The following is an 18,456-nucleotide window of genomic DNA, read 5'->3' as shown; positions in this document are numbered from 1 at the left end:
CTTTATAGTGTGTGTGTTCTAACTGGTGATTGGCTGCGGTGTTTGTGCATGTTGATTGGTCCTAGTGTATGTCCCTCAGTATGTGTCTGCACCATGATATACTGGTGTACATTATGACATGCATAGATCCTCACTGGGCACAATGTGGCTGTTAGATCGGGCCCATTGTCTTTTGCAGGAAACCCATTTACCTATCAAAGATCAGACCAGGCTACGCAAGGGTAGGGTTGGGCAGGATTTTCATTCCAGTTTCAATGGCAAAGCCAGGAGTACGGTGAATTTAATTAATTTCTGAAAAAATTTGAGTACCCAATTTTTTTTTTCAAATTAAGAGGCAATTTAGCATGGCCAATGCACCTGCTCTGCACATGTTTGGGTTGTGGGACTGAGACCCACGCAGATATAGGGAGAATGTGCAAACTCTGCTGGACAGTAGGGGCTGGTTTGGCACAGGGCTAAAGAGCTGCCTTTTAAAGCAGACCAAGGCAGGCCAGCAGCACGGTTCAATTCCCGTACTAGCCTCCCCGAACAGGTGCCTGAATGTGGCGACTAGGGGCTTTTCACAGTAACTTCATGTGACAATAAACGATTTTCATTTCATTTCATTTCAGTGACCCAGGGTAGGGATTGACCCTGGGTCCTCAGCGCCGTGAAGTAGCAGTGCTAACCACTGCATCACTGCGTCGCCATTGGTGATTTTAATTAATAATGGAGTCAGTTCTCTTCTCAGATTATTGCTGACCCCAATGGATAATATTTTATTGTCTATGGCTCCCTGTTGGACACCCCAGTAGTCCCGGTCAACGTTTATGCCCCTAACTGGAATGCTACGAATTTAATTAACTCCTAGCTTCCCTCCCCAACCTCCACTCATACCAGCTTATTTTAGGGCCGACCTAAATTGTGTTTTGGACCTTAAATTGAATTGTTCTAAACCTAAATTTTTATCCCATCAGTGATGATCAGGGCTTTGCCTTCTTTTATGGTTCGGACGTGGGAAGTAGATCTCCAATGCTTTTTGCACTCTAATGAAGGGGATTTTTCCTTTTTTTCCACATGTCTACTATGCGTATTTCTGCATTGATATTTTTCATTTTGGATAGGGCTCTCCTCCCTTTGGTATTAGTGACTGAGTACTCACCAATTATAATTTCTGACCATTTTGTTGATCTGTTGCTGGAGTCTGGCCCCACCCAACGCCCACCCTGGAGACTGGATGCTACTTTGCTGGCCGCTAAAAAAAATTGGGAGCACCCATCCACCTCTAGTGATGACTACATCAAATTAAATAGATCCGACACAATATCTGACTCCATGTTGTGGGAGCCTCTTAAGGCCGTCCTTAGCGGGGGAGGAAGTGGCCTCTTCTAGAGCGTATGTGCGGAGGACGAAGAAGTTAGAGCAAGAGAGGCTGGCGGACTCTATCTTAGAGGTAGATCGGCAGTAATCACGCAGTCCTACTCCAGAGTTTCTTGCAAGCAGAAAAAAATTGCAGACGCAGTTTGAACTACTGTCCATTAATAAGGCTGTACGCCAGTTACAGCGCTCCATGGGAACTTTTAAGAGTACAAAAAGGCCAGTCGTCTTCTGGCTCATCAACCTAAATGCCAAGCGGCCTCCCTTGAGATCTCCTAGATATTTAATCCAAGCAGAAACCTCGTTTCCACCCATGTCCAGGTCAATGTGGCTTTTAAATCCTATTGCTGCAACCTATATAAATCGGAGTTCCCCTCGGACAAGTCGGTCATGTCTGATTTTCTGGACAGTCTGCCCATTCCCAGCTGTCAAAGCGGATAAGGGCTGAAACTTGGACACCCTGACAAAATTTTGAAAGGTGTTGGGCTGATGCAGGCTGGATAAGCCACTGGGCCAGATGGCTTTCTGATATAACTTTATAAGCAGTTCTCGGAACAACTCGCTCCTTTGTTATTAGATATGTTCAATTACTCTCTGTCCAGGGATTCATTGCCTCCAACTCTTATGCAAGCCTCTATTTCCTTGGTCCTTGAGGGACAAGGACCTGACTGAGCACAGTTCATACCGACCCATCTTACTTTTAAACGCAAATGTTAAGCTGCTCGCTAAGGTTCTGGTGCTCCAGTTGGAGGCTTGCATTCCCAGTATAATTTTAGAGGATGAAAGGGTCAGCAATTATCAGCCATATACGTTGTCTTCAAAATGCCATATACGTTGTCTTTCCCCCTCTCCTTTTCTTCGAGCCGGAGGTGAGTTACTCTTGGCATTGAGAAAGCATTCGACAGGGTGGAGTGGGAAGATTTAGAATAGAACAAAACAGAATCCCGACAGTGCAAAAGGAGACCATTCGGCCCATCAAGTCCATACCAACCCTCTGAAAGAGCACTCCACCCAAATCCACTTACTTGCCCTTTCCCAATAACCCCTTAACCTAGCCTACACTTCCCTGGACACTAAGAGGCAATTTAGCATGGCCAATCCACCTAACCTGTACATCTTTGGACTGTGGGATAGCTAGACACTTTATATGTGTTATAACTTGCCTGCTTAACATTGGCTGGGGACTAATGACAATCCACAATCCTGTGGGAGTATGAGCTTCCCAATGAGGGGGGGCGGATAAATCATTAGCAGACTCCCTGCATAAATAGAGCTGGCCAGTTTGGAACCAGGTAGAGAGGAGTTTGGCAGCAAGAGAATTTGTTGCTGCTGTTGTGTATATATGTTAATTTGTAAATAAATGTTATTTCTTTGTATCCTGAAAACTCGTGCTGTATTCTTCGTGGCCCTCACAAAAATATGCTACTCCAACTCTTACCAAGGAAGTGCCTCACTTATTTGAGATTCTTGGGAGATTTAGATTTGGACATAAATTTGCCTCTTGGATCCGTTTGTTATATAATGGCTCTATTGCCAGTGTTCACACAAACACTTTATACTCACATCACTTCCCCTTGAATAGGGGCACCAGGCAGAGCTTCCCACTCTCTCCACCCTTATTTGCACAGAGAGAGAGAGAGGGAGACAGAGACAGAGAGTGGGAGAGAGAGCGAAGCTGCTTCAATTTTGAGTCTTCTGTTTGGAGACACATTCTTATTATGAATCCACGGACCAAAATAAAATAACATCAAAGAAATGGCAAAAAAAACAGTAAGCACTCTTATAATAGAGGTATTGTCCCTAAGGACATGAGAGATGCTGAAGCTCATCCATGAAGCCATCGAGGAATTGAATTGAATCTAAGGAAGTCAAGAGAAGAGTTCCACTGGTCAAACATCAGCAATGAAATTAAAGACCACATCAGCCAGTGCAGTGTTTGTAACAAATACCAAGCTAAACAATCTAGAGAGCTATTGACGACACATGACATCCCACACAGACCACAGATGAACTGGTCAGTTTGTGAGTGAAGAAATCAGCTGCTGTGAAAAGGATTGGGAAATTCAATATTGCATCTGCTGCAGTTGAATGAAAAGGCAAGGCTGAGACGGCAATGAATATTGCCAAAGGAATCATCAAGAGATCGTGCAAATCTAGCACAGATGTACAAATGTGTGTTTCGCTTGTTAGAAACAGGGGGGGGTGTTTGGATCATGTGTTCTTTTTCAAAAAAGAGAGGCATGTTTCTTTTCTTCATGAAGAAAAGTAGGATGTTTGGGTTTTTAAATACAACATTACTACCTGTCCAATCTGGCTTATTATAGTCATGTTATCTCTGCCATGATGGACCCTCTGCAAGGAGCTGTCTTACAATCAATTCAATAAAAACTCTCCTCTGAGACGCAGTGCAGTCCTTGAGCTTGGAATAAACTCCTTGCTTTATTTATCACATCTGAACCAGGCACTCTCCAGCAAGGATCGTCATGCCCCTACCCAAGTTCATGCCATTATTTCTAGGACTAACCTGTAAAGCCTCTCTTCCATGGATTAAGAAATTTCCCTATTTTGCCAATCCAAGACGGCCACACCAGATGGTTGCCTTTTAAAACTCTTCCGCTCATGTGTTCTGGGCTGTACCAAAATCCACTGATGTCACTCTGCTGTGCCCAGCCTGTCAGTACCATTTTGCAGGCATCAACATACTGCACACATACAGTTTCTATCAGCTTAGAGTGAGAGAGAAAAATCACATTAATTTCTCCCGTTTTGTTAATTCTCATTCCAACAGTCCGATTCTCTTTTCTCAGTCCAATTCAAACACATCCTGGGAAGTGCTGGGCTCATTTCATTTTCTGAGCTCACCTCAGCTGCTGACATTCCACAACTTGGGCAAAAATTTTCTAATTGATTTTCTAGTTCAGAAAAACCGAACCTGCTTTGGTGTCTTGTCCTATTATGGATTTTGTTAAAATAATTTTTAATAAACATCAAATCAAAAAGGAGAATCTTGACAAATGAGGATGAAAGCTGATAGACAAAGAGCACATTGCAACATCTTACAATAATCAATTAATCCAACATAAATAATCCAAAAATAAAGAAAAACAAGGACACTACGATATATCAAGCCATCTAAAACAACGCTATGGTGATTTGAGCAGTGCCGTCTTTGCTCCAGGAAGCTGCTTACTCTGTTGCTCGCAATGGCATAAAGGGGTAAGACAGTACTGCACATGCATGGTGTTGGCAGTACGGGGAGTCAGTGGCGTAGTGGTGTTATCGCTGGGCTAGTAATCCAGAAACCCAGAGTATTGCTCAGGAGATCCAGGTTCGAATCCCATCCTGACAGATGGTAAAATTTGAATCCAATAAGAAATCTGGAATTAAAAGTCTAATGATGACCACAAAACCATTGTCGATTGTTGTAAAAACCCATCTGGTTCACTAATGCCCTTAAGAACAAAGAACAAAGAAAATTACAGCACAAGAACAGGCCCTTCGGCTCTCCCAGCCTGCGCCGATCCAGATCTTGTATCTAAACCTGTTGCCTATTTTCCAAGGATCTACTTCCCTCTGTTCCCCGCCCGTTCATATATCTGTCCAGATGCATCCTAAATTATGCTATTGTGCCTGCCTCTACCACCTCCGCTGGCAAAGCGTTCCAGGCACCCACCAACCTCTGCGTAAAAGACTTTCCACTCACATCTTCCTTAAACCTTCCCCCTCTCACCTTGAAATCGTGACCCCTTGTAATTGACACCCCCAATCTTGGAAAAAGCTTGTTGCTATCCACCCTGTCCATACCTCTCATAATTTTGTAGACCTCAATCAGGTCCCCCCTCAACCTCCGTCTTTCCAACGAAAACAATCCTAATCTACTCAACCTCTCTTCATAGCAAGCACCCTCCATACCAGGCAACATCCTGGTGAACCTCCTCTGCACCCTTTCTAAAGCATCCACATCCTTCTGGTAATGTGGCGACCAGAACTGCACGCAGTAGTCCAAATGTGGCCTAACCAAAGTCCTATAGAACTGTAACATGACCTGCCGACTCTTGTACTCAATACCCCGTCCGACTAAGGCAAGCATGGTGTATGCCTTCTTGACCACTCTATCGCCCTGCGTTGCCACCTTCAGGGTACAATGGACCTGAACTCCCAGATCTCTCTGTACATCAATTTTCCCCAGGACTCTTCCATTGACCATATAGTCCGCTCTTGAATTAGATCTTCCAAAATGCATCACCTTGAACTCCATCTGCCATTTCTCTGCCCAACTCTCCAATCTATCTATATTTTGCTGTATTCTCTGACAGTCCTCCTCGCTATCTGCAACTCCACCAATCTTAGTATAATCTACAAACTTGCTCATCAGACCACCTATACCTTCGTCCAGATCATTTATGTATATCACAAACAACAGTGGTCCGAGCACGGATCCCTGTGGAACACCACTAGTCACCTTTCTCCATTTTGAGACACTCCCTTCCACCACTACTCTCTGTCTCCTGTTGTCCAACCAGTTCTTTATCCATCTAGCTAGTACACCCTGAACCCCATACGACTTCACTTTTTCCACCAACCTGCCATGGGAAACTTTATCAAACGCCTTACTGAAGTCCATGTATATGACATCTACAGCCCTTCCCTCATCAATTAACTTTGTCACTTCCTCAAAGAATTCTATTAGGTTTGTAAGACATGACCTTCCCTGCACAAAACCATGCTGCCTATCACTGATAAGTTTATTTTCTTCCAGATGTGAATAGATCCTATCCCTCAGTATCTTCTCCAACAGTTTGCCTACCACTGACGTCAAGCTCACAGGTCTATAATTCCCTGGATTATCCCTGCTACCCTTCTTAAACAAAGGGACAATATTAGCAATTCTCCAGTCCTCCGGGACCTCACCCACGCTTAAGGATGCTGCAAAGATATCTGTTAAGGCCCCAGCTATTTCGGCCCTCGTTTCCCTCAGTAACCTGGGATTGATCCCATCCGGTCCTGGGGACTTGTCCACCTTAATGCTTTTTAGAATACTCAAAACTTCCCCCTTGCTTATGCCAACATGACCTAGAGTATTTAAACATCCATCCCTAGCCTCAACATCCGTCATGTCCCTCTCCTTGGTGAATACCGATGCAAAGTACTCATTAAGAATCTCACTCATTTCCTCTGACTCCACGCATAAATTCCCTCTTTTGTCTTTGAGTGGGCAAATCCTTTCTCTAGTTACCCTCTTGCTCCTTATATACGAATAAAAGGCTTTGGGATTTTCCTCAACCCTGTTAGCCAAAGATATTTCATGCCCCTTTTAGCCCTCTTTATTGCGCGTTTGAGATTTGTCCGATATTCCTCCAAAGCTTCATCAGTTTTGAGTCGCCGCGATCTTATGTATGCTTCCTTTTTCATCTTAGCTAGTCTCACAATTCCACCCGTCATCCATGGTTCCCTAATCTTGCCATTTCTAGCTCTCATTTTCATAGGGACATGTCTGTCCTACACTCTAATCAACCTTTCCTTGAAAGACTCCCACATTTCAAATGTGGATTTACCCTTAAACAGCTGCTCCCAATCCACATTCCCTAGCTCCTGCCGAATTTTGTGATGCTTGGCCTTTCCCCAATTTAGCATTCTTCCTTTAGGACCACTCTCGTCTTTGTCCATGAGTATTCTAAAACTTACGGAATTGTGATCGCTATTCCCAAAGTAATCACCGACTGAAACTTCAACCACCTGGTGGGATCATTCCCCAATATCAGGTCCAGTATGGCCCCTTCCCGAGTTGGACTATTTACATACTGCTCTAAAAAACTCGCCTGGATGCTCCTTACAAATTCTGCTCCATCTACACCTCCAACACTACATTCAATGTTGGGGAAGTTAAAATCTCCCATCACAACCATCCTATTGCTCCTACATTGTTCTATAATCTGTCTACATATTTGTACCTCTACTTCACGCTCGCTTTTGGGAGGCCTTGCACAGGTGCACCTTCAAGTTCCGCTGACCGCAATGCACGTATGCAAATATCCCCCGCAACAGCGAAATCAGTAGCTCCGCTCTACTGCCCTCTGCTTAAGGGAAGGAAATGTCCCGGTCTGGCCTGTACAGCAAAGCGGTTGACTCTTAAATGCCCTCAGGGACGGACAATTTTTTAAAGTTAAATTTAGAGTTCTCAATTAATTTTTTCCAATTAAGGGGCAATTTAGCGTGGCCATCCACCTACCCTGCACATTTTTGGGTTGTGGGGCGAAACCCACGCAAACACGTTGAGAATGTGCAAACTCCACACGAACAGTGACCCAGAGCCGGGATCAAACCTGGGACCTCAGCGCCATGAGGCTGCCCCACTGTGCCACCGTGCTGCCCAGGGATGGACAATTCATGCTGTCCCAGCTAGCGACGCACCCCATGAACGAGTTTTAAAAAACGCAGCCTTAAGAATATTCCCTGACCGTCTTATCACAAACTGGAGATCCTTTTATGTTACAATCCAAGGAAAATGCTCACCCCTGGAACTGTGCATGGGAAACACTTCCTTGAACTAACCAAACTGAAAAAGAAACAGAAAATGATGGAAATACTCAGGTCAGGCAACATTTCAGAACTTTTTTTTCAGGTATGTACTTGCTGCATTACAACCTTCCTATCAAGATCTCTGTGCAAACATGAATTAATTGAAGTAGAGACTCTGACAATGGGTCACTCACTCATTTGACTTTCAACAAAGAGCTTCAATGGAAAATTGACAAAGTTACAAGGGCCCAATTGAATCCTTTTGTGACAGTAAGATCTCCTCCTCATACATTATCTATCACTCCAACATCTTGCTACTCCTGTGGCTTCAGCTGAGCTAGAGGTGGGCTGCTTTCCCTTCTCTGATACACAAAATGTCACGTGGCAGACATGGGAGGGTCGCACCAAAGACTGGTCTACCTGCATCTGTACTGGGACAGGTTTGCTCACTGGGCCAGGACATATCATGTGTGGCTCTATCAGAGGGAGAAGGCAACGGACGAGAAGCAAGGTCTTTTAAGATGAGCCTCCAATGCTGTCAGTCCTTTCTCCATGTCCCCTCTCAATACCCACCTGGACTTCCTTGTCAACCTATAGTAAGGTGCAGACTTGGCTGCACGTGTTTGTGGTATTCAGCCATGAATGGAGGTAAGATTTTGATCAATGTTGTGTAAACTGGTACCAGTGTGGGTGGGTCATTGATCAGGGTCAGCTTGTACATGTCTTCTCCATGAAGTTGACAACTCTTCTATTAGAGGTGGTTCAATGTGAATGGTTGAGACACCTTAGCACTCGTGCAATAGATAGATTCCTCCATTTCCATGCAAGGCTTTGCACTGTGTGGAAATTCTGATTGAAGCACACACATTTCCTGTTACTGCTGCACTGGTGCCCTTTTAGTGATTTTTGCGCCTCTGCATTTGTATCCAGCTGAGCAGAGACCAAAGGGTCCCTTTGACAAGGACTCTCTCATTTGTCCTTGTCTCCAGTATCTGCTACTGCTCACATAGCGATGTGCGTATGAGCACCACAGGAGGGTGCACACGACTCGTGGTTTTTATTCTTTCATGGGTTGTCAGTGTCAACGGCTGAGCCAACATTTATTACCGATCCCTAATCACCCTTCAGAAGGTGGTAGTGAGCTGTTGTCTTGAACCACTGCAGTACATGTAGTGTAAGTAGACCTACAGTGCTGTTAAGGAGGGAGTTCCAGGATTTTGACTCAGCAACAATGAAGGAGCCGGTGTGTGGCTTGGAGGGAAACTTCCAGGTGGTACTGTCCCCATGCATCTGTTGCCCTTGTACTTCCAGGTGATAGAGATTGTGGGTTTGGAAGATACTATTGAAGAGCATTGGTGAGTTGCTGCAGTGCATCTTGCAGATCGTAGATTTGTGCCGCCATTATGGATCGATGGTGGAAGGAGTGAATGTGGATGCGATGCCTATCAAGCACGCTACTTTATCCTGGATGCAGTCAAGCTTCTTGAGTGTTTTTGGAGCTGCACTCATCCAGGCAAGTGGAGAATATTTTATCCTAACTTGTACCTTGTGGATGGTGGACAGACTTTAGGGGGTGAGGAGATGTTATTCTCTGCAGTGTTCCCAATCTCTGACCTGCTCTTGACTTTGCGGTATTTATATGGCTTGTCCAGTTCAGTTTTGGTTCAATGGTAGCCCCAGGATGTTGATATTGGGGGCTTCAGCATTGTTAATGCCATTGAATGTCAAGGGGAGATGGTTGGATTTTCTCTTGTTGGAGATGGTCATTGCATGATACTTGTGTGGTGTGAATGACACTTGCCACTTATTTGCCCAAACCAAAATGTTGCCCAGGCATTGCTACAGATGGGAATTGACTGCTTAAATGAGTCATGAATGATGCTGAACAATGTGCTATCATCAGCAAATATCCCAATTTCTGGCATTATAAAAGAAGGTTACTGATGGAGCTGCTAAAGATGGTTGGGCCTAAGACACTACCCTGAGGAACTCCTACAATTATGTCCTGGGATTGCAATGATTGACCACCAACAATCACCCGCTTTTCTGCTAAGTATCACTCCAATCAGTGGAGCAGCACTGTTTACAACATTTTCCATCACTTTGCTGATGTGATGGTGTAACCTCAGAAGGCAAGACTCCTTGGGTTCATCTCCTGGTCAATGCACTGGTGGGAGATGAAAAACAAGTATTAGTGCTGTTCACAAGTGTAATAGCTCCAAGTGTAGCATATTGTAGATCATGACATGTAAATTATTGGTGGCATTGATTCAAAATGAGTGATAATTAAGTGTTAAGTGGCAATGTAATAGATATCTAATGGACTACCTGAATTTTTCCATCAGCCAGTACCCTGTATTGCTCCCACTCTGACCATCCAGGATTTCTGCTCCATTGAGTTCCTCCATTGAGGTCAAAGTGGTCATGGTTACAGTCCCAATGCCAGCAACACACCCTCATCCCCCCATTTGTTTCTTCTAGGTGGAATTGCCGGCTCCCTTCTCCTGCAACAAAAGACAGAGGAGTGTGAGATATGAAGCAAATGCTGAAGATGGAGGGTAAACTTTTGAGGGTATTGACTGTGAGGACTGGGTGCAAGAGGCCAATAAGATGCATTTGAAAATGAATGTTGTGTGTTGAGATGGAGATTTGAGGAGGAGGCGAGAGAGAAAGGAATGATTTTTAACAGTAAGATGTGATGGTCAGAGGAATGCAGGGCAGGAAAATGCTAGGGAATTGAGAGAATGATGGCTGCGAGCTGAGATTTGAAGGATGCTCATCTTGCAAGGCTGCATAAGGTGATCAAACTTTTGCTGGCACTTGATCCGTTTCTTCTGCTTCTGGCAGCTTCTGAGACGTGCCATCACTCCTGCTCGGTGAGCCTGACTGTCCTCAGAGATGAATAATTATCTCCATGTCCCCACTGCAACAATCATCAGTTCCAAGAATGAGTCGGTGAATTGCTGAGGGAGGGGGGAACGTGCCTTTCCATGACTTCCATCTATTCTACAGCTCTTTTCCCTTCCCACAGGATTTTATGTTGTAGTCTCTGCTGCCATTGTGAGTCCTTGGTGGCAGAAAAAAACAAGGAAATTCCCACAAGATTGTTACACTTTGGTGAAACATCGATTTCCTGATTTAGATGGATTGCTACATGGGGGATCCAAGCAAATGCTAGAATAGGCTTCTCACAACAAATAGAAAGGAAAATTAGTGACTATTGCAAATCCCTTAACAAGTGGCTGACTCAGTCCCATACCTAGACAGATTTCATTGAGTCAAAATAAACAAGTGTTCGACAGGTGAGCCTCAGGCACTTTACAGTGGTCCTTATTTCAGCCAAGACTTGCAATGACTTTAAAGAGGTATGAAGGATAGCATCAATGATAAGATGCAATAGCAGGGTGAACAATGAAGGACACCTTGACTGAGAAGGAGACAGGTCAGGTAACGACTATTAGAGTTGATCATAAGAAAAGTTTCCTGCACTTACCATATATTGAGATCAATATCAAAATAATCTACATGTGCTGAATTTGAGCCCACGTCTGAAAGATGAAAGCTATAATCCAGTCCTCAACAAATATGTAGTTTCAATTTGATATTTACTCAATACATCTGTTGATTTGAACATACCTTCTTTGGTTGCAGTGGAATCATCTGCTTCTGAAACATTCTCAGACATGTCTGAAGTTCCTTTGTGTTTTCCTGTTCCCTTTTTCTTTGTACTATACAGTTGCTTCAGGCTACGACTAGCTATTTGTTGTCGTGTCAGTCGCTACAAAAGACTTAGGTTGCCTCTGTTGTGATCTGTGTTTCGCTGTTGGATGTTTCTACTTTTTGTTTGTAGATAAGCGCCTTCTTTTACATTATCAGTTTCAGGTTGACTTAAATCTTTACCTGCACTGGAACTGGAGCTTGCAGCTGTGCCTTTAACATTCTTTACCTTTGTTTGATTTTCTGCAGCATTCTCTTGCTACAGGAAAAGAGTGCAAAATATTTACTTCACAGTTTGAGGTAATTTCCAAAGATAATAACTTGTCAACTTTTTAATAAACACAGATTGGAGTTTGCTTTAAAATGTCAGAATTTTCTGTAACCATTTATTATACTCGTATTTCATTATAAATCCAATTGGAAAATTTTCCACAGAGTATTCATTAACACATGAAATAATTAATTTCTCAAGTACTGGAGACAGACCTTTGTAAATGTAAAGCTACAAAGTGTGTTTCTACAATATATAAAAGGAAATCAAGGTCGACATCACATTTCAAACAGCTATGTACCAAGATTAGAAAGAGTCTTTGCACAGAAGGTTTTGGAATGTAGCGCGCTGCAGGAATTTCTTAGGGCACCATTCCATGTCCAAATTTGTGCCGAGCATGAAGCCCATTCTGTCCAACACGATACTATGTTCCAGGATTTCAAACAGAAAGGGAATATTGAAGATGAGTCCTTACTTGGAAAAAAATGTAGTTTAGTAGGTGTTTGAAAGCATTGTTTTTGAAGGATACCCTTTTGAAGGATAGGGACAGGTTGAGTGAGGATTGTGGTAAGGCAGGGGCTAAGGAACAATAACTTGGTGGTCAGGAAGTGGGATAGGAAAGGACAGAGATAACAGGTGATGGAGCTCAAGAATTACGTAGGTTTAGTGATGTTTGGGAGGGGTATGTGAAAAGAGATAGGTTGTAATTAACTTGGAAAAGCATGAATCGTATCACCAGATGTATCTTCAGCTGGTCCTATGCTCTGGAATTCCCTCTCCAAACCTCTCCGTCTCTAACTTACATTACTCCATTAAGACACTCCTTAAAACTTACCACGTTGACCAAGTTTTTGGTCACCTGTCCTAATTATATTTTATCTGCGTTCATGGTATGTGACTGTTGCTGGCAAGGCCAATATTTATTGCCCATCACTAATTGTCCTTTCCAAAATAGTGGTGAGCTGCCTTCTTGAATTCCTGCCACCCATGTGGTGTAGGTGCATCCACAGTGCTGTTGGGAAGTTCCAGGATTTTGATACAGAGCTAGTGAAGGAACAGCGATTATATTTCCAAGTCAGGATGGTGTGTGGCATGGAGGGGAACTTGTGGGTGGTGTTGTCATGCATCTGCCAACCTTTTCTTTTAGAGGGTAGACACAGGGCAGGGATCTGGAACATAGAACATAGAACAGTACAGCACAGAACAGGCCCTTCGGCCCTCGATGTTGTGCCGAGCAATGATCACCCTACTCAAGTCAACGTATCCACCCTATACCAGTAACCCAACAACCCCCCCCCAAATTAACCTTATTTTTTAGGACACTACGGGCAATTTAGCATGCCAATCCACCTAACCCGCACATCTTTGGACTGTGGGAGGAAACCGGAGCACCCGGAGGAAACCCACGCACACGCGGGGAGGACGTGCAGACTCCGTACAGAGTGACCCAGCCGGGAATCGAACCTGGGTGATATTGAAAGTGGTTGACTATGTTGCTGCAGTGCATCTTTTAAATAATACATACCGCTGCCACAGTACATTGGTGATGGAGAGAATGAATGTTTACGATGATGCTTAGAATGCCAATCAGGTGGGCTGTGTTGTCCTCAATGGTGTCACACTTCTTAAATGTTGTTGGAGATGCACATATCCGCCCAAGTGAAGAATATTCAATCACATTCCCGTCTTGTGCCCTGTAGATGGTGAACAGACTTTGGAAAATCAGGAGATGAGTTATTTACTCAGAATTCCCAGCCTCTGACTCTGCTCCTATAGCCTGTATTTAAATGACCGATAAGTTAAACCTCTGGTCTATGGTCACCCCGAGATTGTTGATGGAGGGAAAGTCAGTGATGGTAATGCCATTGAATATCAAGGTGAAATGGTTAGATTTGATTTGTTCCCGGCTCTGGGTCACTGTCCGTGTGGAGTTTGCACATTCTCCCCGTGTCTGCGTGGGTTTCACCCCCACAACCCAAAAATGTGCAGAGTAGGTGGATTGGCCATGCTAAATTGCCCCTTAATTGGAAAAAATAATTGGGTAATCTAAATTTATTTTTAAAAAAGATTTGTTTTTGTTGGAGATGATCATCACCTGGCATTTGTACAGCACGAAAGATACTTGTCACTTATCAGCACAAACCTGAGGGGTGGCACAGTGGTACAGTGGTTAGCACTGCTGCCTCATGGCGCCAAGGACCCGGGTTCGATCCCGGCACCAGGTCACTGTCCTTGTGGAGTTTGTACATTCTCCTTGTGTAGGCGCGGGTCTCATTTCTGAGCTAATATGTTGTTGTAGTAAAGGTCATTGTGAAGCAGCTGAAGATATTTGAGACTTGGACATTACCCTGAGGAACTCCTTGACTTACAACAACCACACCCACCTTCCTTTATGCTAGGTATGATCCCAACTACAGGAGTGTTGTCACCCTGATTCTCAGACCTCAATTTTATTTGTACTCTTTAATGTTGCACTCAGTCAAATGTGCCATGATGTCAACTGCAGTCAGTCTTTCTTCACCTCTAGAATTCAGTTCCTTTGTCCAAATTTGACCAAAGCTGTAATGAGGTCTGGAACTGAGAGTCCTGGTGGGACCCAAACTGAGCATTGATGAGCAAGTTATTGCTGAGTAGGGCAGCACGGTGGCGCAGTGGTTAGCACTGCTGCCTCACGGCACCAAGGTCCCATGTTCGATCCCGGCTCTGGGTTACTGTCCGTGTGGAGTTTGCACATTCTCCCTGTGCTTGTGTGGGATTCGCCTCCACAACCCAAAGATGTGCAGGGTGGGTCGATTGACCACGCTAAATTGTCCCTTAATTGGAAAAAATGAATTGGGTACTTAAATTTTTTTTTTTTTTTTTAAAGTTATTGCTGAGTAAGTGCCGCTTAATATCACCTTCCACGACTTCCGGTGGCGCCCTCGAGGAGGCAGGTCGCAGGTCGGATCGCTCCCGCCCGAGATGGGCAAACGGACCTTTGTCAACGGACTTTTTAGGGACCTGGCAGCCTGAATCGGTGGAGGAGACGATAGGGAAGAGGTTTCCTTTCCGGGGTATGGGCAGCTGGACCAGAAGTGGTCGAGTGGAGCGGCAAGGATCGAAGCGGGAGCAGCGGGGAACCCAGGCCGGGCGGCCAAGCATGGCGGACGGCGGGGACCGGGGAGCGGAGGCTCACTGGCCAAGGGAGGAGCAGATGGAGTTCTTCAAGAACTGCTTCGCCGAGCTGAGGAGGGACACGCTGGACCCGATGAGAGCGGTGATGGACCGAATGGTCGAGACACAGGCGGCCCAAGGGAAGGCGCTCAGGGAGGTCGAGGCGAAGCTCTCCAGTCAGGCGGGCACGGTAACGGAGCTGGAGCACGAGGTGGAGGAGCTGAACGCCCGTCAGAGGAGGATGCAGGAGCAGCTTGAAGAGCTGGGGAACAGAGCCAGGAGGCAGAATTTACGAATCGTTGGCCTCCCCGAGGGCTGCGAGGGGTCAGATGTGGGCGCATACGTGACGGGTATGCTTGAGGCGCTGATGGGACCGGAGGCCTTCCCTCAACCCCTGGAGTTGGATGGGGCACATAGAGCCCCCGCAAGGAAGCCCAGGACGGGCGACCGACCGAGGGCCTTGGTGGTCCGCTTTCACCGGCTTGCTGACAGGGAACGTGTGCTGCGATGGGCCAAGGCGGAGAGGAGCAGCAGATGGGAGAACTGTGAGGTGCGCATTTACCAGGACTTGGGAACGGAGCTGGCCAAGAGGCGTGCAGGATTCATCAAGGTAAAGGCAGCCCTCTATAAAAAGGAGGTGAGATTTGGAATGCTATATCCTGCAAAGCTTTGGGTTACGTTTGAGGAACTCCACTACTATTTTGAGACACCAGAACAGGTTTGGACCTTTATTAAAGACAAGAAGCTGGACTTGAACTAATGGGCACTTAGTTCTTTCAGTGCTGTACAGTGGTGGCGGCCTGTTAACTCAAAATTGCTCTGATTAGGACTTTTACTAAAAGAAGAAGCTGGACTGGAACTAAAGGACTTGGGGCTCTCAGACATTTTGTGTGGCGGCGGTTTGTTAAACTATCCTGTACTGTAATGTTTTATCCAAGATTGTTTTCAGCCTGGACAGAGAGTGGGGGCTGGAGGGCGCACTGTTTAGGGTCTTTTGGGGGGATTGCAATGGGGGGGGGGGCCTGTGCTTGGTACCTTTTGGCGCGAGATCGGGGCCTCTGATAGGGGGATGGGCTAGGGGCTAGTCACGGGACTTGAAAGGGCTCGGTGGGATACAATTAGGTTAATGGGTCCCTGGCGTGTGGGGGGAGGGCCTGAGCGCTGGGACGGGAGACAGGTAGGCGCCAAGGGCAGGGGTCAGTGTGACTAGCGTAGGTCAGGGGGCACCAGGGAGATCGGAGGAGGGGGGGGCGGGGCGGGCTAGGGCCAAGCGCAGGGCTGACCTGGCAGGTCAGGCCTTGGGGAGTAGGGGAGACCAGGCGGAGGGGGGCGGGGAGGGGGAAGAGGGTTAGGGCCACGTTAGTTTAGTTGAACACGTGTGGCATGGGCAAACAGAGCTGGCAGGGAAAGTGCCTTATGGAAGGATCTTTGGCATCAACACTTATTAACATGTTTATTCTTTCCCACTGTTCGTTTTCACTATGTTAAGGCTCTTTGCACAGGGCCATTTTTCTCTCTGTAACTGTTACAAATTTGTGTTAAATAAAAAATAAAAAAAAATATCACCTTCCACCACTTTGTCAATGATTGAGAGAGACTGTAATAAAACTTTAGTAAATGGCACTGTTCTTTGGGAGGCTCATCTTAGTACTAATGCCGCATGTTGTCAGGGTCCTTAGCCTTTGCTTTAACCAATACCTTCAGCTGTTTATTGATATAATGTGGAGTGAATTGAATTGTTCGAAGACAGGCATCAATGATGCTAGAAAATTCAGAAGGAGCCAAGGATGGATCATCCACTTGGAACTTCGGCTGTAGATGATTGCAAACGGTAATCTTGTCTTCTGCACTGATATGCTAGACTTCATGATCTTTTAGGATGTAGATGTTCCTGGAGCCTTCTCCTCTGGTTAGTCATGCGAGTGTCCACCACCATACATGATTAAATATGGCAGAACTGCAGAGCTGAGATCTGATCCTTTGTTTCTGCAATCTGATTCTTTGTTTCTGAGATAACTTACCTTTGACTACTACAGCATACATATAGCCCTATGTTGTAGCTTCAGATTGGCATCTCATTTTTAGGTATGACTAGTGCTGCTCTTGGCATGCTTTCTTGCAATCCTCAATAAACAAATGTTAGTCTCATGGCTTGAGGGGTATGCCAGGCCATGAAGTAACAGATTGTGGTTGAATATGCTATTGATGCTGGTGGCCTACAGTGCCTCAAGGTGCCCAGTTTTAAATTGTTCGATCAACCCCTAATCTCTCCCATTCAGCCCACTGATAATGTCACAAGCCTTCAAGAGTGTTTCAGTGTGAAGAAGGGACTTCACTTCCGCACGGACTCTGTGGTAGTCACTTTTACCAATATTATCACAGCTCGAGGGTCCCAGGTTCGATTCCCACCTTGGGTCACTGTCTGTGCGGTGTCTGCACGTTCTCCCCGTGTCTGCGTGGGTTTCCTCCGAATGCTCCAGTTTCCTCCTAGAGTCCAAAGGTGTGCAGGTTAGGTGGATTGGCCATGTTAAATTGCCCCTTAGTGTCCAAAAAGGTTAGGTGCGGTTACTGGGTTATGGGGATAGAGTGGAGGAATGGGCTTAAATAAGGTGCTCTTTCCAAGGGCTGGTGCAGACTCGATGGGCCAAATGGCCTCCTTCTGCACTATAAATTATATGATTCTATGATTGTGAGACAGAAAAACACCCAGGGATGCTGATGGATATGTCTGGATCATTGGCTGTGTATCATTCACTATATGTAACTACTTAAGCCTATTTGCTTGCCTAATCTGTGGGACAACTCTCTCCAAATTTTAACACAAGTACCCAAATGTCAGTGAAGAGGACTTTGCAAAATTGGCTAATCAGGGTACACTATTGCAGTTTCCAGTGTCTTGGTTAATGGCAGGTGATCCAACTGGTTTGATTATTATTCAACTTGGCTCAATATAACTGAGTGACTTGCTTTACCATTCCAGAAGATAGTTAATGGCTCAACCATGCTACCATGGGTTTGAAATCACATGTAGGCCAGACCACAAAAGGAAGGCAGGTTTCCTTCCCTTGAGGGTGGTTATGAAAATCTGGTATATCGTCATCACTTCCGAGACTGTTACTGTGCTCCTGTTCCACTTCTGAGGCTGTATAAGGCTCTGGTCAGACCCCATTTGGAGTGCTGTGAGCGGTTCTGGGCCCCATATCTGAGTAAGGATGTGCTGGCCTTGGAAAGGGTCCAGAGGAGGTTCGCAAGAATGATCCCTGGAATGAAGAACTTGTCGTATGAGGAAAGTTTGAGGACTCTGGGTCTGTACTTGTTGGGAGTTTAGAAGGATGAGAGGGGATCTTATTGAAACATACTTTTCTTTCAACTCTTTCAATAATCATCATCTTTCAGGATTGGGAACAACCACCTGCGGCCCTGAAAGGAGTACACTGCCT

General features: G+C 45.3%; 1 protein-coding gene across 9 annotated transcripts in view; it reads right to left on the bottom strand.

The window, feature by feature from the left end:
* The window catches only part of LOC119971263, a 141,695-nt gene that overhangs the window by 116,745 nt on the left and 6,494 nt on the right, over positions 1-18,456 (bottom strand). For 4 of the 9 annotated variants that reach the window (XM_038806582.1, XM_038806574.1, XM_038806575.1 and 1 more), the window contains exons 2-3: positions 13,389-13,557; positions 11,512-11,851 (exon numbers count right to left, since the gene is read on the bottom strand). The exons of 1 other annotated variant lie outside the window; for it this stretch is intronic. In XM_038806582.1, coding sequence (XP_038662510.1) covers positions 11,512-11,560 — 49 coding nt within the window. In that variant the 5' untranslated portion in view covers positions 11,561-11,851; positions 13,389-13,557. Of the gene's footprint in view, positions 1-7,869; positions 7,913-11,511; positions 11,852-13,388; positions 13,558-18,456 lie in introns of all 9 variants that reach the window. 4 more of the 9 variants (XM_038806577.1, XM_038806579.1, XM_038806578.1 and 1 more) reach the window with 2 other exon arrangements.

This window comes from Scyliorhinus canicula, chromosome 9, assembly GCF_902713615.1.
Source record: "Scyliorhinus canicula chromosome 9, sScyCan1.1, whole genome shotgun sequence".
NCBI classification, from domain to species: domain Eukaryota; kingdom Metazoa; phylum Chordata; class Chondrichthyes; order Carcharhiniformes; family Scyliorhinidae; genus Scyliorhinus; species Scyliorhinus canicula.
This window is presented reverse-complemented; position numbering and strand designations above follow the sequence as displayed.